This window comes from Lissotriton vulgaris, chromosome 6 (genome assembly GCF_964263255.1).
Source record: "Lissotriton vulgaris chromosome 6, aLisVul1.2, whole genome shotgun sequence".
NCBI lineage: Eukaryota > Metazoa > Chordata > Amphibia > Caudata > Salamandridae > Lissotriton > Lissotriton vulgaris.
In genome coordinates, this window is record NC_141694.1 from 198,147,316 (window position 1) to 198,168,927 (window position 21,612).

General features: G+C 48.7%; 1 protein-coding gene across 1 annotated transcript in view; it reads left to right on the top strand.

The window, feature by feature from the left end:
- The window catches only part of TDRD6 (tudor domain containing 6), a 2,323,386-nt gene that overhangs the window by 615,538 nt on the left and 1,686,236 nt on the right, over positions 1-21,612 (top strand). The window contains exons 8-9 of the mRNA XM_086926239.1: positions 6,902-6,997; positions 12,748-12,843. Of these exons, the coding sequence (XP_086782365.1) occupies positions 6,902-6,997; positions 12,748-12,843 (192 nt within the window). The remainder of the gene's footprint in view (positions 1-6,901; positions 6,998-12,747; positions 12,844-21,612) is intronic.

The window sequence follows — 21,612 nt, forward strand, 5'->3', positions numbered from 1 at the left end:
CCCCCACACCCCACCCCCCCCCCCACCCCCACCCCCCCACACCCACCCCCCACCCCCCCCCCCAACCCCCTCCCCCCCCCCCCCCCCCCCCCCCCCCCCCCCACTCACCCCACCTCCCCTCCCCCCCCTCCTCCCCCCCCTCCCTCCCTCCCCCACCCACCCCACCCCCCCCACCTCCCCCTCCCCTCCCCTCCCCCACCACCCTCACCCACCCCCCCCCCCCCCTCCCCCTCCACCCCCCTCACCCTCAACCCCTCACCACCCCCCCACCCCCCCACCCTCACCCCACCCCCAACCCTCACCCCCCCTCCCCCTCACCCTCCCCTCACCCTCACCCCTCCCCACCCACCCTCACCCACCCTCACCCTCACCCTCACCCTCCCTCACCCTCACCCTCACCCCACCTCACCCTCACCCTCACCCCTCACCCCTCACCTCACCCTCACCCCCCTCCCTCACCCTCCCTCACCTCACTCACCCTCACTCACCCTCACCTCACCCTCACCTCACCCTCACTCACCCTCACTCACCCTCACTCACCCTCACTCACCCTCACTCACCCTCACTCACCCTCACTCACCCTCACTCACCCTCACTCACCCTCACTCACCCTCACTCCCCTCACTCACCCTCACTCACCCTCACTCACCCTCCCTCACCCTCACTCACCCTCACTCACCCTCACTCACCTACTCACCTCACTCACCCTCACTCACCCTCACTCACCCTCACTCACCCTCACTCACCCTCCTCACCCTCCCCACTCCCCTCACCCTCACCCTCACTCACCCTCACTCACCCTCACTCACCCTCACTCACCCTCACTCACCCTCACTCACCCTCACTCACCCTCACTCACCCTCACTCCCCCTCACTCACCCTCACTCACCCTCACTCACCCTCACTCACCCTCACTCAGCGCAACCACAGCATCTTCACTAAATATATTTAATAAACTTTAAGCTATTGGCAATATAAAATAAAATCCATTTTATTTACGTATTAATTATTAATTTCTTTTTAAAGCCATTGATTTTTTTTATATCAATACATATAAGTCACATATAAAGTCCCGTTAATACAAAACATGTTGCTTTACAAATGCTAGAGGTGTCACATTTACAAAAATTATAACTATTGGCTTTGTAAAGAAGAAAGCTATTAATTTAGCTATTTAGAAAAAACACATAAATAAAAAACAAAAAAATAAATAACACCTATAGCTCAAACTTTACTACCGCGAGACCTATTGCATTTCCAATGCTTGTTTAATCTGCACCGGAACCGAATAAGAGAACAAAACCCTGGTTACTCAGGACAAGTGATCCCTTCCCCCATTGATTTTTGTACCTTGACTACACTAGCCAGCAAGATGGTTCCACCAATTAAATGCTCATTGCTGACATCTGGCCGACTTGCAGGTCACTATTTTGGTCCTAATAAAACATGTTCACCCTCCCAGCCTTCTATCATTAAATGTAATATCACTAATGTGTGTGATAGTTAACGTCCCTTATTTACATCGCTTGGAAACAACAGGAGGGATATGATAAGTTCTTAGCAAAGAGATTTTTGTACAGAAAGTCGAGGAACTGCATTTCAATGTATTATTAATGTGCACACATTTTGGAAGGGAGACAATAAAAAAAAGTTTGCCATATTGGGTCATTTGGCGAAAATGAGTGAGTGTTGACCTTTAAGAGATGAGTTGGCATAACTCTGTGCTTCTCTAAGGCCAGGGCCTGGATTGGCCCCCTCTGGCTACCAGGCCGCCTTCAAATACAGCAGGCCCCAGACCGCAGGGCATCCGCGACTCTTCCTGGAATGATCACATTAAAGGGTGACCCAATCCAGGACGGTAGCCGAGCAGAGTAGCAGGATGCCATATGGCACAGGCGCTGGGGGAGGGGCTGTGGGCATGGGGGATTCTGCTGTCTCAGTGGCTTATCACGAGGAGGGCTGGTTAATACCCTTGTATTCCCAAGTACAAGAAAGCCATGAATAACTAGACCCTATTTTGCCATCCCAGTGCTGGGTTGCCACCAAAACTTTGTTTTTCGGGGCGTGGCATCGAGAATGGCCCATCGGTGGCAGGAGCAACCCATACCAACTGCAAAGAAGCCCTTCCCCCACCGCCCAGCATCCTGGACCTACAGGGGACAATTAGGGGCGGGGGAGGGGTCATTTAATGCCGTTAACCTGTACACCAGACAGGATGGAGAGGGCAGCGGGGTGGGTGGAGAATTAAGGTGAAGGAAGGGGACTGAGGGCGTTTACAGGAATCCGCCCCCCCCCCCCCCCAGTGGTGGCTGTTCGACCCAAAAAGTGGTAAGCAGAAATCCCATACCTCAGTGGGACAGGCCTGTAAACACAGTACAAGGATTCCACAAGTGTATTCTCGTACAGGTAGGTTCACACAGGCTGAGTCTACAAGAAATTGCAACATGCAGGACCACGCATGCCAGGTCGGCGGCTAAAGTGAAAGCGACACGTTTGGAGCAAATGTGCACCAGGACAAGCGGGAGTTGAATTAACTCCAACCACTGCCGTTTTCATTGATTTTCTTTCAAGCACAGTTTCATTCTGTTCGTTACATTTCAGGTTGACTCCCTAGTTTCAGATGGTCCTTCCTACAACTTTGTAACTCTACTGCCCTCAAATATAGAGGTGAATGCGCAAGAGGGAAATATGCCACTGCCAGGCCAGGAAGGAAAATACTGTGCTCACCCTGGCACGAATATCACATTAGTATGCCACTGGAACGTAGCCAGAAATATAACACTGCAGACAAATGGGGCATGCATGCAGGGACAGAACCATGCCTTAGAAATAGAAGGAATCTAACTCCTAAAGGCACTCATATAAAACTCTATTCACAAACCAAGGCTTGTTTTTCAAATTAAATAAAGTAATGCGAGCTTTACGTTTTCCAATGGGTTCCAGCCAGAAGCCTGTCCCATGCCATATAATTCAGTATTGGGCACAAGAAGGAATATGGTATTTAGACATAGATTATCAAAAAAACGAATTGAGGTTTCCAGTTCTATATTTTTACGGATTTTTTTTTAAAGATGAATACAGAGACCCATCATTTCCCGAGGTCTTGTTAAAAGCAGATTAAAATGGAATTGGGTCTTTTTTTTTTTCTTCAACAATTTCCAGTACAGTTATTCATGACTACTAGGCCAGTGACTGTGCTTATTCAAAGGTGTTTCTGTTAATGTACAAAGAGGTTTCCTAATAAGTTTAAACAACTGCGGAGTGCACTTTTTTTATATTAGTGCTTGTGCATCATGTATCCTAGGTGAGGGCACTTACAACATTAAAACTAATGTTCGTATGAGTGCACATTAATGGCATAAATAAACAAGGAATTATACTAATTGCAGCTTGTTTTCCTAATAAACCCAAACAAATATGAATGAAGGCAAACAAAATAAGCACAAATAAATATGGATAAATACAGATGTAAATGTAAAACGGGTACAGTGTCCGGTCAAAACAACTGAGTAATAATGATTGATCTTTGTTTTGAGAAATTACCAAGCTCGGGTGAATGCGCCTCATCTGGAATGAGGAGCACTTAAAATATTAAAAGGAGAGCGCATGGAAGTGGTGGGGGTCAGATGAAGGTTGTACATTCAGAAAAATGTCTGTCAAACGGAAAATCTCTGTGGTTTGGAAAGGGCATTTTCTTTCTTTACAAACTAAAACCTGGGCTAATGGCTACCAAGTTTCCTAACTATATTTGATAGCCTGCTTCGTCTCCAGTTAAATCCTTTTGTCCGTCTCCACCCACTTAAAAAGGATCACTATGGTTCTCATACCACATTTAATTGATTTACTTTACTGTCGTTTTAAAAATGGTCTCTTCAGCATTTGCACGCTTAAGTACAATCCTACCTTATCACAGTCACAAGAACACCTACGAATACATGACAATCCTGTATGACCTCAGCAGAGGTCATGTTGGCCAATTGAGCGCACTGGATGAACCCCATAGAATGGGCCACATACAGTCTTCAATAGACACTGTGATATTAAAACAAATCACCCAAGGTCCCTACTCCGTATTTTGCACCCCTGGAGCCTCTGTCCATGCCTCTCACTTTGTTGTCCTAGGTGCATCAGCCTAGGTTCAGTATCTAAACACTTTGCACATCTGCTGATTGCCAAACTTTCAAATGGACTAAGCAAAGCCAGTGTAGGGGTATTAGCGAGCTGTCCGCCACCTACCATAGAAAGAATGTATTTTACTATGCTCAATTTGAATCTGAGAACATCTCCACCCTGTGTGCACATATTACCGCTCACCCCCAGCCCCTCTCGTCTACTAAAATTAAAATATATATGCATTGCAATCCTCTAGTAATCTATGTCCATAATCAACCAGTCAAAACGTGCAATTCCTCCCGTGCGTAACTTTCAAAACACTTAATATTCGAATTTGAGAGTTAAAACACTTGGGGACCAAAGGCATGTCAAATACAAGGACAAGGAAATAAAATGGGTTATCTATCTAAATGCCAATGAATGCACAGTACCACTGAATTGCCCAGCAATGCTGCAGATTATTTAGCAGTTACCCAGTTGTGATTTCCTAGGCTCTCAAGCACAAACCCGTATAGTATCTCCAGGATGAAGAACAGCCGCCTGAAACTGAACTCTGACAAGACGGAAGTCCTCATCCTGGGATCCTCACCCTCCGCCTGGGACGACTCCTGGTGGCCCCCCGCCCTAGGCAGCGCACCCAAACCAACAGACCACGCACGCAACCTGGGCTTCATCCTGGACTCCTCCCTCTCCATGACCAGACAAGTCAACGCCGTCTCCTCGTCGTGCTTCAACATCCTGCTCATGCTACGTAAGATGTTCCGGTGGATCCCCACTGAGACCAGGAAGACGGTCACCCAGGCCCTCGTCACCAGCCGGCTGGACTACGGCAACTCCCTCTACGCCGGAACCACTGCCAAATTCCAGAAGAGACTCCAGCGGATCCAGAACGCCTCAGCACGACTCATCCTGGACATCCCCCGTCGCAGCCACATATCCGGACACCTGAGAGACCTGCACCGGCTCCCGGTAAACAAGAGAATCACCTTCCGACTCCTCACCCACGCACACAAAGCCCTACACAACCAAGGCCCAGGATACCTTAACAGCCGCCTCAACTTCTACGCTCCAAAACGCCAGCTTCGATCGACCGGCCACGCCCTCGCCGCCGTCCCCTGCATCCCAAGAGCCACCACAGGGGGACGGTCCTTCTCCTACCTCGCCGCCAAGACATGGAACTCCCTCCCGACCCACCTCCGCCTGACCCAGGACCACCTCGCCTTCAGGAAGCAACTCAAGACCTGGCTGTTCTAGCAGTAGAGGACCCCCTTCCCCCAGCGCCTTGAGACCCTCTGGGTGAGTAGTGCGCTATATAAATGCTTTGATTGATTGATTGAGAGTGAAGTTCTGCTCCATGTTTACTAAAATTATCCATCTCACTTTTACAATACTTTCAATCACGTATGCCAGAATTAAACACTCATCCAGATAAAGGCCCTGTATAATGGCTAGTTGGCCTGATATGGGTCTTACAAATGATGATTTCGTAGAACCATGCTCACGTTTTTGTAATTACATGGATGAATGTAAATGTGTTTGTATTTATATAGCGCCTTCTACCCAGAGGTCTCGTAGCGCTGTATTCATACCGCTGTGGAACCCTTCCTGGCTTTCCTGTGAGATGTCCGCTCCTGGGCACCCCCAAGGTGAAACCAGGCATTCAAGCGCTGCTGGGGCCGTTGTGGAGATTAAGCAAGCTATTGCCCAGAGCCACAGAGTGGGACCCATGATTAGACTATGCACCGAGGCGAGAACTATCAGGTCCAGGGAGATTGAGCCCAAGAACTGTTGAGGCGAGAATTGAACCCTGGTCCCGGGCCAGACCTCTGCATCAGGGACTACCGCTCTAACCATTGAGCCACGCTTCTCCACACGATGAAACATCTATGGGTTGTGCAAAACTGCTTTAGAAGATCTGGTTCTGAGCAGTTTTACCAAAGCCCTTCTTCCTCGCTTATTGCCCTCTGGGGACCTTAAAAGAATTGTAGCTCTCTACTTATGCAAGAAGATAGATAGAATTTAAACAGGAAGCCAGCATGTGTGTCCCTGGTACACAAATTGGCAATAAATGTCCCGTCTCCATTTGTTCTTACTATATTTGCAGTAAAATATAGTTTTTCTATATGAATTATAGTGCATATGCGCATCTACTTGTTCAACAACTAATGTTGCACATTCACCGAAGACTTAAGGTATGAACAGTTAAGGACAGTTGATGAGCAGAATTTTAAACCTAAATTAAATGTTCTTCAATATTCCTAAGCATCAATCTGACTATTCAAGCTTTTAAGCACCAATTCTGAAGAGCAACCAATCTGTTGTTTGCTAAATAGCCAGAACTGTGTAGAGGTGTCGGACAACGTTAACGGGCATCGACAATTTAGGGCAAAGGATAAATCAGGTGGGCAAATAACTTTGGTAAACATTGCGAAACGTCGACCTGCAGATGGGACAGCTACCTACCAAAAGAGCAAGGTTGATGACAGGGGAGCGAGCCCAGCCTATCCAGATGACCTTTTGAAATTCTAGTCTTTCTGACTGACATGTAGGAAGCTTATCACATCAGCATTGCAGTGATTAACGGTTATAAGACCCCAACCAAGTGTTTTACGCGTTTAAAGGTCTTCCCTCTGTTGCAAACATGTTAGTCTTTAGCAGATAATTTCTCTGGTAAACAATATATTCAATTAACTTTAATGTAGACTGTTATCTCTGAAATGAATTTACTTTTTAGATTTTGTTGCATTTCTTCTTTTAAACCGATTTTTCTTTTTGGCCTTTGTTGTAGAAATGTCATCCAGCAGTTTGAAGGAAGGGACACTGGTCGCTCAGGACAAATCTCTTTTAGAGACCAGGACAAGTAATTCAACAAATAAAAATAAAGGTACAGAATGGCTGATGACCTGTATTCGCATGTTGTAGAGATTAGTTTCACTTCAAAGTCAAAGTCAAATAGTGCTTTATTCGAGTAATTACTCATAAAAGCAAAAATACACACAATATTAAAATTGAATTAAATTTACAGTCAATCACAATGACAGCACTATTGAATCTCTAAAATACATTCAATTAAAAATTTACTTTACAATACTTGTTCAATGGTTAAAGATTAATACATTTATAAAAATTGTTTAAAGATATAGAACGTTGGTGATCTAAAAAACAATGGTAGAAAAAATTCGAGGAATCAAATTTTACAGACCGAGAATAGTTAGTTAACTAGCAGTCTCTGCCTGATCGCCCACGCCCAACCAACATATTTTGCTGTGGCTATCGAAATCCAAGTGAGGGAACTCGTACATATGATGCGCAGGGCTACAGAACTACAAGTGTTCCCAAGGTTCCTGCACATAGGTGCCAACCAGACACGCCTTGGTGCACAATAGACTTTACAGGAAAACAAGAAGTGACCCAGTGTTTCCTTCCCCGTTCCACAAGCTGGGCAGATGTCACTTCCCCCTGCACCCCATCTAACAATCAGTGCTCTTATAGGGAGTGCTCCAGCTCTTAATTGAAATAGGATCTTCCTGTCACCCGGCTTTGAGATAATATCCCACATGGACAAAAACCCGATGCTAGAGCTGCTTAGGCTCTTATTAGCAACATTTTCCCAGAAAACATTTTTTAGGACAGTCTTTGTGGGGAATAATGCACCAGCAGGATCCAGCCACAAATAACTCAACCCAAGCTCAAACTATATAGCTTTCAGTGAGTTAAGCCAGCTAATTTTATGGAAGCAGTCAGCCTTGATGACATCCATAACACCTTCGGCATAATGGGAGAGCTTGGGAGTGGTCCAGAGTCTTCGCCAGTACAAAATCGGGTGTAAACTGGCCAGATCCTTAATTTGTTTCCTGCCGAGGTCATATCGAAGAGGCAACAGCGGAGTGCTTTTAGGTGTACCTGTAAGTACCCGCAGAAATTTATTTTCTGAGGCTTGCAAGGAATTCAGATTTTCAAAGCCCCACATCTCTGCACCGTAAAGTGCGGACCCAATTGCCTTAGCTTCGTAAACTAACAAAGCTGGTTTAACTGGTTTAGTCAGGGACTTCCTATGTTCTGAGTTGATGGCGCCCGCTAATTGCTTATGTCGCAGTATAGCAATGTTTAAGTACTGAGTCCGCTTGTTGTTGTCAGCAATTTGGATACCCAAATATGTAAATGAGTTAACTAACTCTAATGGCCGACCATTCATCATAATTTTGGACTTAAAACTGCGATGCGGCTTGAAGACCATGAGTTTAGTTTTAGTAGCGTTCACCTCAAGTCCATGTTCCCCACAAAAGTTCTCAAAGATCGACAGAGCACGCTGCAAACCACTAGGGGTTTTAGATAGAATTAGCGTGTCATCCGCAAACATTAATATAGGGATTTTTAGACCAGAAAGAGAAGGAGCGTCAACTGGCGCAGGTACCAAACGGGGGACGACACCGTTTATGAACAAAGTGAACAAGGTTGGAGCCATTGAACACCCTTGTCTAACTCCTCGCTCAACGGGAAAGTCCCACTGGATTTTAGCAAAATTGAGCTCATGCAGGCGTATTATCAGGGTTAGTAATTCCTTCGGGACCCCCAAACTCTGTAGAAATTGCCACAGTTCTGCCCGCGGAACCAGGTCAAAGGCAGCCCGCAAATCGATAAAAGCCGCATACAGGCTGCCTCCCCCCAGCACCACGGTCTTCCACTGCAGCAATTGGAAGCGAAACACTTGGTCCACCGTACTTGTTGCCCTTCGAAAATCTGCTTGGAAAGGTGATAGGATGTTGTTATCTTCTGCCCATTCGAGAAGCCTATTTACAACCACACGACCGGCTATTTTTTGCACAGTATCAATGAGGCTGATAGGCCTGTAATTACATGGCTGAGCACGGTCTCCCTTTTTGAACACAGGGATGATCACTGCACCTCTCCATGAAGCAGGGACCTCCGCTCCCTTAGCAATAAAATTAATAAGCAAATAGATATATTTGCACCAACGATCTGTATCATTTAAAAAAATTTCAGCCGGTACACCATCTAAGCCAGGAGCACGCCCTCTTTTCACTGCAGTAATAGCAGACATAATCTCTTTATAGGTAAAGAGGTTACCTTGAGGAAAGGTCATAATAAAACTATTCTCAACTGTAGCCTGGGTATTAAGAGTATATTGTGAGCTAAAAAATTCTACCCAGGCCTCTTGTGATACATTGTTATTTGGAGATGCTTCAACTCTCTGGCTGCCCCATTTGACTAAATTCCAGAACACTCAGGAGTCCCTCCTATCGCTAGCCTTTTTCAATTTGCACTAATGTTGCTCGTCCCATTCTCTCTTGGCTTTTACTATGCATGCTTTGTAAGCCTTTCTGGCTAGGCAGATGGACACGGGCTCTCTCCTCTTAATGGCAAGACCAAGGGCAAGTCGTGCCTCCCTGCAATCGGTGTTATACCATCTCGCACTTTTACGGACCATTGCCCCATTTCGCTTAACAGGTTTTAAGAAATGCCCCTTGATCTTGGCAAAGAGGGTGTCATGAATATTGACCACGTCCCCCAAGCCAGAAGAAGAGTCGCTAATCAATTCCAAAGCTGAAATAGCTTGGTCAGTTTCGTAATTAATAGTATCAATGGCCTGTTGATTGTTGACTACAGTATCCCATCTGAGCTTACGCATATTGTTCTCTGGGACAATCGGTGGTGGAACAAGAGTATTCGTACAATTAGAATTTGTCTCAGCAGGCCACCATTTGTGTGTCACGCATAAGGGGTTGTGGTCACTCTCTGGTCTCGCGACAACCTCCATATCACAGAGGGTTGACCATAACGACAAACTACAGATTACATAGTCAATTCTACTTTTGTGTCTCCCGTTCTCAAAAGTCATAGAGCCATTTTTATCCCGCAATGTTCTTCCATTCATAGCTCTCAGACCTTTTTCGAGACACATTGCATTGAGGTCCTCCGTCCAGCAAGTAACTGGCTTCAGTTGTAACTCAGGAATACCCCTCAGAGAGTCCTCTTCAGCTCCGGTGGAGGCCTCTCCAGAAACCAAAGGCTCAAACATCCGATTAAGATCACCTGCTATAACAATGTTGTTCTCGTGGGAATGAACATCCAGAAAGTTATCCAAGGCTGTTAATACATCGGATCGGCCACCCTTGGCACTCCTAGCATATATGTTATAGATATCAAGTGACCCAAGAGTATCAGTAGTTATCCTGATCAACTGAATGTCATTATGACTAGTATCTATACTTTTAGTTGAAAATTTTAGGGACTGTTGAATACAAATGGTGAGCCCCCCCATTGGTCTACCTTTCAGGCCCTTTACAGCTGGCACAGAGAAGTTCAGGTATCCTAACTCAAAGACCGGTTCACATGCCCAGGTCTCCTGGAAAATGCATACGTCGAATTGAGAAACAAAACCAAGCCAGTCCCCACAATCTAGTTTAGAGGACAACCCAGCCAAATTCCAGGAGATTAGGTTAGCTACCCCAATCATGCAACCAACTGGCGCTTTAGGTGTAAGGTTTGCATACTAGATTCGCCTGCTACTGTCGCTACTGGATTACCCATCATCCCATTACTATGGCAGTTGGCATTCTGGGCAGGCAAGCTAAATAAGATCTGATCAACAATAGCTAGAGGTGCTACACTTTTGCCTTCGAGAAGTCAGTCACAGTCGTTTAGGTTAGAGAGAGCTGGGAACCTATTTTCCAAATTTAGTCCCGAATCTGTGGGCTGCGCTACCCTCTTCCCTTTCGTTGAAACAACATTCCACTTCGTCCTCAACATGCTCTTATTAGAAAACCTCCCACTACGATGGTAAAAGTAATCTAAGGTGAGTGGGACTATCTCAGTGGATCTTCGCTGTGGGGGGTAGGAGATTGGGCAGTATGTTGGATAATACCTCTGGTTCTGAGAAATGTAAAACAACACAATCACCCCGGAATCTTTTTACCCTCCTGGCCTTGACTAGTTCTTCTGCCAATTGTTGCTTACCCCAGGGAGTTATTACCATATTGTTTGTCAGCCAATGTAGGGCTTTAGACAACAAAGATGAAGTAGTTTCATCCTGGCCTGGGGCCAATTTGGGGACGTTAGCTAGTACCAAGACCAAAGGAGAGGCCTCGACTATCAGCTCAACCGAGCCGTTCACAGGCTCTGGAGCAGAAGCTACAACTGGAGGGACAGCTTTCTCTTGCACACCATCCAGTGTGGATACCAGGGGAGCCACCGGGTGATCAAATATAGGGAAGACCCCACCACCCACCGGTATAGAGGGGCCCTTCTTTTGCTCGACCCTGTTTGCAACTTCATCGGGCAGTTTACCTACTTCTGCTAAGGTGTTATTCAGTAAAAACCCTAAACGATTGACCTCTTTAGTGAGCTTCTCTATTTTACCTACCAACGGCTTTACTATTCCCTGTATCTTGGTCTCTATCATGTCCAACAGATTCTTAAATTGATCATTAGTTATAGACATACAAACCTCGTCATCAATTGTTCCATCATCCTCCACCACGGACTTACTGGGAGGGGAAGCCGGCTTTTTCCGGCTTGATCTTAACCCTCCACGCTTGGGCTGTCCCTTTCTGGCACCTCTAGTAGTACGTGGTGCAGGCACTGGAGTGGGGGCTTTTTCCTCAGATACATGTTGTTCAACTTCCTAATTGTTATCACTGTCTAATGCTACACAGTCTAACTGGATCGTTGCGACGTTATCAGCCTGGTCAGGTATAACAGCTGCATTACTACTAGTGTTGACTAGCTCAGGAAATTGGGCCAGGTCTGGTAACGGCACAATCTGTGTAGTTTATGTAGGTGATACACCCAGCCCAAGTGAGGATCTCCTTTCACTGTTGATTTTAGCAACTACCTGGACTAAGTAGTTGTCCATAGTGTTTTTAACAGGGGATATCTTTTTACAAGACATAACACACGTTAAACCAGTGAACAGTTCCTACCCAAAAAGAAGCCGCCTATGGGTGCGTCGGGAGGAAAAGTTACAAGCCCTCAATACAACTCGTCCACAATTGGACAGGAACAGTAATGATATTGACCAGAATAACCCACGACAATGACAAAGTCTCACCTCCGTTTTTTGGGCAGAGTAACAGGCCCAGTCTCTGCCTGTCTCGGACTGTCTTAGACTGTCCGCCCTTAGTCCGGGCTTCGTCCGGCGCGTCCCGCGCGCGCCCTCACGGGACGAAGGACCTGCGGGTGCGTTATGGCCTCCTGGCGCGCTAGTTACAGGTGTCGCTGCTGGCCCCAAAGGATGCTGGGGGATGTGGAGCCAAGCCCGGCCGGTCGGTAACTGCAGTGGAATGGCGGAGCCAAGCCCGGCCGCTGTGTAGGAAGAACAGGAAACAGCAAGCGTGAGTAGAAGAAAGACCTAGTCTTTCTGACTGACATGTAGGAATCTTATCACACCAGCATTTCAGTGACTAACGGTTATAAGACCTCAACCAAGTGTTTTACGCGTTTAAAGGTCTTCCCTCTGTTGCAAACATGTTAGTCTTTAGCAGATAATTTCTCTGGTAAACAATATATTCAATTAACTTTAATGTAGACTGTTATCTCTGAAATGAATTTACTTTCCAGATTTTGTTGCATTTCTTCTTTTAAACCGATTTTTCTTTTTGGCCTTTGTTGTAGAAATGTCATCCAGCAGTTTGAAGGAAGGGACACTGGTCGCTCAGGACAAATCTCCTTTAGAGACCACGACAAGTAATTCAACAAATAAAAATAAAGGTACAGAATGGCTGATGACCTCTATTCGCATGTTGTAGATTAGTTTCACTGTACACTTGCACTACACCTTCAGACTGAGTGAAATGGAGTCCAGTTCCATGCACGGAACTCATTAAATTCTCCTATTAATGAAAAAAAACATTGCATTACATAATTGTTTGTCTATCAAGAAATGTCTAGACTTCTGAATATCACACTTCTGTGTGTCCATGCTTAGAGATGTCATTATGGATTAAACGCTTTGAAAAAAGTGCAAGAGTAATTCCACATTGAAAGTAGATTTATCCGCTTCCCATTTTGAACAGAAAGGTCTTGCAGTAGTAGCCGTAGCCATTTAATAACAAATCCAAGTTGAAAGTTTGTAATGGCAGTTGTACACATTGTTTGGAAGATTGAGCAGCCCTCGAATAGTACATAAAAGAATGCAACGAATATAATATTCTTAACATATTCTGAATGACTTGGGAAGGCAGACATAACACAAAGTGTAAAAAAGCAACATAACTTAAATCTACTTATCTGATGGAGACTACTAGCCGCAGATTCCTTAACGAAGAATTGGATCTGGAAATTTTTCTTTGCCACAGCATCTCTAGGTGCTGGGGGTGGTACCACATGACTCTACCCTGACGTAGTCTGCAAGGTCACATAAGCCCCATCCCGGCGTACCAACGTAATTTTTTTCCTCTTTTCCGCATGCAATGCGGATCCGGATCGTGTCCTTGCACGTTTTCAATCCTTCTTTTCATGCTTTGCGCTGAGGAACAGTGTGCGAATGCCTTTGGGTTTCAAGACATGTACTTCTTATGCACGTCAGATGTCGGCGACGGACCCTCACCCTCATCTGCATGTGGTGTTTGGGCGAGCACCATGACTCTAAGGACTGCGACATTTATCAGCACTTCAAACCGAAGTCCTGGCGGTAGCGCTGGATGAAAATGCTGTTGGCTCGCTTCTCCAGGTTGGTGTTGTCCCAGCGTCCGTCCCGTACCTCAGAAGCCAGGAGCCGCTGATTCCAACTGTAGCATCGCCCTTCTCCACAGCCCCAAGTGAGTCTTTCACCCGCTGGTAGGCCCTGCAGGTTGTCTCTGAGGCCTTGTCCTCGTTCAGCAGAGGGTGCAGGTTCCCCTCTGGATGTGCGCCCTCACCTGTCGCCACCCTATCCGCCATTTCCTGGCTTTGGGGCGACTAGGGCCCAAATGAAAGCATATGCTACAGCTCTGCAGGCTTCTTTGGCACCCCCCTCCTCCTGAGACGTCCGTGTATCCCTTGCCTAGCGTGGGTCCTTACGTGGAATCGCTGGCGGCTTTGGCGCCGAGGAGTTCAGCTGCAGATTTGGGGATATGGTGTTGTCTAGGTGCGGCCCTGCGGATCACCCCTTTTCGATCGACTGCATCCCTTTCTCGCCGCAAATCAATACGGGGGGCGCACTGTGGCGTCGCAGGAGATCGCCGGGACTCGGGGCTTGTCCCAGAGTCCCCCTTGGTCAGAGTCCTGCTCCAAAGGCTTTCCTCCCTGGCCCTTGCGGTGCCACAGGTGGAAGCCGGGGCCTTGTGAGCTTTCCAGAGTCCCTCTCGATCCTCTACGCAGGCAGCTGCCTTGTGTGAGGGTGTGCCTCGCCTTTTTGGTGCCGTTCCTTAGCCAAACCCGCTCCGACCCCGCCCCATTCTCCTAGGGAGCACGTGGTGGTGGTCGACTTTGCACCGCCGAAGTCCACTTCGCCGATTGACGTCGCCCCGACGCATGTGGCAGACTCCACGGCACTGTGACGGCATTGGGTCCTCTACTCGTCTCCAGAGGTTCCTTCCTCTCCGGAGGTTGTCATCTCCTGGTCTCCTCTTCTCTGGAGACTAGACACCGCGTCATTGCTTTTTCACCGGCGTCTTCTAGGGAGGGCTCCTCGCCGTCCCTGCGGCCTCGAACCTCGGACACCCTCTTCTGCAGTTTGTGGTTGGTTGCTCTGCCCGCTTCTCCGCCTTCCCTGGCGGCCCCTCAGGCCCCCCACTCATCCGTGAATCCCCACTAATAAGGGGCTGGCCGTTTATTCCTCCAGGTGGAATTTGGGACAGATATCTTAGTTTACAGCCGTCACCCACTGAGGAATTGCTTTCTCCCTGCGACGCCCTACGGAGGCAAGTGTAGCCTTTGTTCTGGCTATTTCCATGGCCGCTGGCATTTTGCAAATGGGTGACCCAGTAACCCCATTCCCTACCTATAATCTGTTGGAAGTAGTCCACCAGGTCTCTGGTGGATGGGAGCTGCTTCTTCCATACGAAGCTTTGCTCCACAACTCTCTTCTGGGGGCTTGGGTATGTCCTGCCACGGGTGATCTGGTACCTCAGCCGCTCCTACACCACCGCCCTCCTGCTCTGCACGATCCAGTCTGCCTTTCTTTCCACCATCTGTTAAAGGCCCTCTTCTGCTTTCTTGCCTATGGTGTTGGTTCCTCCGTCACGGGAAGCCGGTGCTTGAATTCATGGGGGCGTAACATCTTCGCTTCCTCCAGTGCTGCTTTGCGAATGCCCAACACACAGTGTGGGATTCTGTGGAGTCCCTTCTGTCTCTAGTCTCCCATGAAGGTGCCTGCGCTGATCTACGGCACCATGTGTTGGATGGTCTGGAGTTGGCTGTGTTTATTCTCCGTGCGGCCTTGGATGTTGCTGATGCTCTCAGCCGTGCTATGGCCAGTTCTGTGGCTCTTTGTTGCCATGCTTGGTTGCGGGAAGGTGTTTTTCCTGAGAATATTTGGGAGCGTCTGGTTGACCTGCCCTTTGATGGGGTTATTATGAGTAACACCCACGCGGACTCTCACCTTTCAAGGTCTCCTTGCAGGGCTCCGTTCTCCTCCCCCTCCGTGAGCTTAGCTTGTTGATCTTGAATTTCAATTTAAAAATATTTATTAAGCGCGCTTTTACCAAGCGGTTTCATGGCGCTTTTCAGATTGCGAACAACGACAGTGGCAAGGGGAGATTAGGCAGCAAAAGCTCGGGAGAAAAGCAAGGTTTTAAGGCTTTTCCGGAACTCTGTGAAGGAAGGTGAAGTGCGAAGTCCCACAGGGAGGGAGTTCCAGAAAGCTGGGGCGAGGACAGCAAATTTTGTTCCACCAGCCTTCTTCTTTTTGAAACGTGGAGTGGTCAGGAGTGCCATGTGGGTGGAACGGAGTTCTCTACCCGGCATGTAAGGCTTGATGGCAGAGCATATAAACTCAGGGGCGGTGCCCATTCTGGCCTGGAAGGTGAGGCAGCCAAGTTTGAATCTTCCGGGCCTTGATGGGAGGCGTTATCCCACCTTTTTCCTTGAATCTGGTATTTTTATTTTATTAAAAACTATTTTATTAATTCAAAGCAATAAAAAGTGGGCATTGTAAAATCCATACATGCATACAGAAACAGTGGGCGATCATAGATTCAATTACATTGGCACTTCGGGTACACAATATAGTTACAGCAGGTCGAAAGCCCTCTCTTCCCCAGAGCTCCATTCACCCCCCCCCCCCCCCCACCTCACGCAGAATCGCTGTCGCTGCCTTGTTGCGGTGGCTCAAATATAAATCCCCTGTACTCATTCCACGTGTAGGAGAGTAGGGTCTGCAATCCTATGATCACCCCAGATTTTTGCTTTTTGCTTCACTGGTTTATGACTTCTCTGGCTGTGGGCCTGCTAATCAGACCCACAGCCTTGATGTTCTCTCACTAAATTGACACTTGTACCTTAGGTGCATTTACCAATTGGTACTGGGCCACCTTATCAGACCCTGTAACTCAGGGCATAGGTGTACCCAGGTCTGCCAGGGGCTGCAGCATGTATTATGCCACCCCTGGCTGGCCTCCTAAATTTGACACAACTGGCTGCATGACAGCTGGGGCAAAGTCGTGTAATCACCCTTTGCTATAGATATAGTATACCTATATCTAACCCTAAAATGGACACACAGATTCCTCTCAGTCACTCCTATGGCAGGCCTTAACAATCCTGAAGGCAGAGTGCTTGGAATCGTGTGAGATGGTGCTCTGGCATGAGCTGAGCCCGTCTGCAGCTTGCGGAACCAAGTCCTAATAGCTGTTCCATGATATCGCATACCATATACTCTTAAGTGCATTATAATCCTCGCGGTTAAATGCTAACTTTGGTATTGCTTTATCAAAACATGTCGAGTAAGGTGTCATACGAATTGGAATACTAACCCTTCGCCAATTCTGGCGACGGGGTTAGCATTCCACCCTTCTAGAGGGACACGACATGTATGTAACTGTGAACCCCGGTTAAAGTTAAACGAAGCCTCAGCTCCACAAAATGGATGCTGCCACCACAGACACAAGTCTGACCCCCTGCAGCTGGGAGTCCTTCCAGCGAGGGGAGCCTGGACAAAGGGTTTCCTGTCAGGGGCGGTGCTAGCACCGTCCCAGACATGGTTTTGTGTATCCTGGGTAGGCAGGGCTTTTCAGGAAGGTGACTGCTGAGTGGCACCCCGGTGCTCACTACGCATAGGCCGGTCAGAACCAGTTCCAGGGGCACACCAGCCCCTGGCCTGGGGAAAGTCCGGCATGGCAGAGGGGTGTAACCACCCCCCTCCTAGTCCCACCCATAGGCAGGACCTAGTCACCGGGTCAGCCCCCTTTTTTAGTATAAAGATGGGAGCGGGCCCCCTGTTCAAATTAGATCATCTTTGGAATCAAGACTCGACTTTCTGCGAAAGGACATCAAGATTTCTTCTTCAAGATTCTCCCTTGTGGCTAAGGAGTAGTCACCCTGCATCCGCAGGCACCATCCTAAGAACACTGCGGTCTGCTGCAAGTCCTTCTTCACGAATACGACGACCCAGCTCGACGAGACCCGGCTTCCCTGGCACCTCTGACCTCTACTCACCTCTACAGCAAAGCTGAGAACTGTGAGTGCGACGAGACCTCGAGGGACCGACGATCGCCAAGACTGCACGACTTCTTTGCAACAAGCCCACCGTGAGCTCCACTGGTGAGTGCTTTGGGGTCCGAGAAGCACCAACCCTGAGCAGCTCCAGCACCGAAGATCAGCCCTCCAGCATCTCCACGATCTGCGTGGGGCCCTTCTGCTTTTGCCTGCTCACCGCGCTGTGTGGCTACTAGCCGGCTGGCTTGTGGCCTTCTTCACGACGCCCGACGACATCACTGCTGCTGGTCTGGTTGCTCCAGACTGGCCCTTGCTTCCTTCTTCAAGAGAGGCACCCCGGACCCTCCTGGTCCACTCCAGACGCCATTTTGAGTCCACCGCGTGGGCTTGAATTTGCCAAGGCTTTGTTGCCCATTCCTGGGTCCAGCGACGCCGACAGCTTCATCCATCGTGGGACAGCTCGCTCCTCCATCCTGGTCGCCGACAACGCCTCCTGGTCCGTGAGATCTGCGATCACAGCGTCACCCACTCACCTAGTCGAGGTGGCTACCATCCGGTGCCCTCCTGGTGCCCACTGACTACTGGCTAGTAGTCTCGAACTTGGTCCCCTCTGCTTTCAGGTGTCATCTTCCTTCAATCCAGGCTTGGATCCATTGAACTTTCTTCACTGGTCGCCTGCCAGCAACTTCTTTCTTCCAGGCTCCTGGTCCGTCTGCGAGGATTCCCGACGTCTTTTGAGACCTATGCAGCTGCAGCCCCTGGGCTAGGTAACTTCGGCATTTCGGTGCCCCAGCATAGCCTCACTATCCAAGGGTCAGAATCCACTTTCGTTTTCCTCCTACCAGGTCGGGTTCGCCCGAGAACACTAACTTTGTCATTACTAGCTACCTTAGACTTTGTCACGCGTGAGAGTGCACACACTGCACCCGAGTCCCCTAGGCCTCCTAGAAGTAATCTGAAGATTCTATAGTCAAGTCCTAGCGATTCCAAAGCCTATTAGTACTGTACTTACCTGCTAGTAATTTCGCATTCCACTTTCAGAGTATATGGTTTTCCGTGCCCCTCGGGCATTTGTATATACTGTGCTAACTTAAGTATTTTCGTAAGAGTTTTGTTTTGTGCTTAGTAAATTGTAAATTGTTGTGTCTTGTAAAGCGCACTGCTACCCGGAGGCCTCGTAGCGCTATAGACCGCTGGGGAACCCGTCCTGGCTTTCCCTGTGAGATAGTCCCTCCTGGGGGTCTCCAAGGTGAAACCAGGCATCCCCGGCGTTTGTGTGGGGCCGTTGTGGAGATGAGGCAAGCTAATGCCCAGAGTTGCCGAGTGTGATCCCTGGTCGGAGTAGGCACCGATGCGAGAATTATCAGTCCGCTGATCCTGGTCCAAGACCCTGCCGCGTCGGGAATCGAACCCTGGTCCCGGGCCGTTCTCTGCACTCGGGTCTGCCGCCTCTAACCAGTGAGCCACACCTCTCCACAGTACCCTGTCCTCATAAAGAGTACAGGGCTGTTGTGATTCTTAATAAATATCTTGTTTATTTTCATAACACTTGTGTGGTGTCCTTTCACTTGGTATTCAAGGGGTATATGTGTGGTAAACAGCTGGCTTAACACGCCCTCTCGAGTCTTTAGCCTTAGACTGCTCGTATCCACGCTACTAGGATAGCTGGTCTATAAGGTTGACTTACAACCAATCATCAATAAGGGTTGCTGGACTGATACATAGTGTTCACTAGAATAGTGAGCACTGCATATCAGGCCACCTTCTCACACATGGCATCTACTTCAGCCCGTGTCGCTAATGCTTTGGCCATTTTAGGTCGTTTCAACCGACAATTGTGGTCAGACATTTCTGCGCTGGTTGCGTTAATTCCGGAAACATCCAGAGCGGAAGCGCTCCAGATCCTTCAAGATGGGAAAAGGGCTTCAGAAGAAATAATTGACTGTGCTGTGGACATTGCGGGTACTGCTTTCCGTATCCTTGCCAGTGCTGCGGCGCTCCGGCGCCAGGGTTGGCTCAAATCCACATCGTTCCGACAAGAGATCCAGTCAAAGATACTTGACATGCCGTATGACGGAGAGTCGCTGTTCGGCTCTCACATCGATGAGGCGTTGGAATCGATAAAGAAAGATACCGGCACGGCAAAGTCGCTTGGTTCCTTGGAGTTCAAGAAGCAGCCTTTTCGTGGTGCCCGTGGACGAGGCACCTCGTCCAGTTTTTCCCGAGGAGGGCAGTCTCAGTACCGCCAGTACAATCAAGGGAACCAGCGTTACACCAACCAACAATCTTCTCGTCAGCAGCAGTCCAAGCCCTATAGAGGAAATTCTAACTATAGAGGCTCCAACTGTAGGAAGGTGGATACCGGACTATGGTTGCCCCCAACTTTTTGCCTGGTGTTTTGCTGGTTTTCCGACTTAGTTGACCTGGGACCCTGCTATTCAGGACCCCAGGCCTACTGCTTTCTCTGTAAAACGGATTCCATGTACCTTCGGTACATATCTAATTGGTACTGGGCCACCTTATCAGACCCTGTAACTCAGGGCATAGGTGTACCCAGGGCCTACCAGGGGCTGCAGCATGTATTATGCCACCCCTGGCTGGCCATCTAAATCTGACACAACTGGCTGCACGACAGCTGGGGCAAGGTGGTGTACTCACCCTTTGCTTTAGATATAGTATACCTATATCTAACCCTAAAATGGACACCCATATTCCTATCAGTCACTCCTATGGCAGGCCTTGACAATCCTGAAGGCAGAGTGCTTGGAATCGTGTGAGATGGTGCTCCGGCATGAGCTGAGCCCGTTTGCAGCTTGCGGAACCAAGTCCTAATAGCTGTTCCATGATAACGCGTACCATATACTCTTAAGTGCATTATAATCCTCGCGGTTATATGCTAACTCTGGTATCGCTTTATCAAAACATGTCGAGTAAGGTGTCATACGAATTGGAATACTAACCCCTCGCCAATTCTGGCGACGGGGTTAGCATTCCACCCTTCTAGAGGGACACGACATGTATGTAACTGTGAACCCCGGTTAAAGTTAACTCGAGCCTCAACATCACAAAATGGATGCTGCCACCACAGACACAAGTCTGACCTCCTGCTGCTGGGAGTCCTTCCAGCGAGGGAGGCTTGGACAAAGGGTTTCCTGTCAGGGGCGATGCTAGCACCATCCCAGACAGGGTTTTGTGTATCCTGGGTAGGCAGGGCTTTAGAGGAAGGTGACTGCAAGTGGCACCCCGGTGCTCACTATGCATAGGCCGGCTAGAACCAGTTCCAGGGGCACACCAGCCCCTGACCTAGGGAAAGTCTGGCATGGGAGAGGGGTGTAACCACCCCCCTTCCTGGTCCCACCCATGGGCAGGACCTAGTCGCGTGCCAGCCCCTTTTCCTAGTATAAAGATAGGAGCGGGCCCCCTTCCAGATTAGATCAACTTTGAATCCTGAAACTACTTTCTACGAAATCAACTCAAGACTTCTTCCTAAGATTTCTCCCGTGTGACTAAGGAGTAGTCACCCTGCACCCGCAGGCACCATCCAAGAACACTGCGGTTTGCTGCACGTCCTTCCTCCGGAATCCGACCGACCAGCACGACGAGACCCGGCTTCCCTGGCACCTCTGACCTCTACCTACATCGTCAGCTCAGCTGAGATCCGTGGGTGTGACAAAACCTCGAGGGACCGGCCCTCTTCAGAACTGCACAACGCTTATCCAGCACGACCGCCGAGGGATCCTCGAGTGAGTGCTTTGGGGTTCGAGAAGCCCTGACCCTGAGCAGCTCCAGCACCGAAGACCAGCCCCCCAGCATCCACCAGATCTGCGTGGGGCCCTTCTGCTCTCCGCTGCCCTCCGCGTTGTCCGGCTACTTGCCTGCTGGCTTGTGGCCCTCTTGACGACG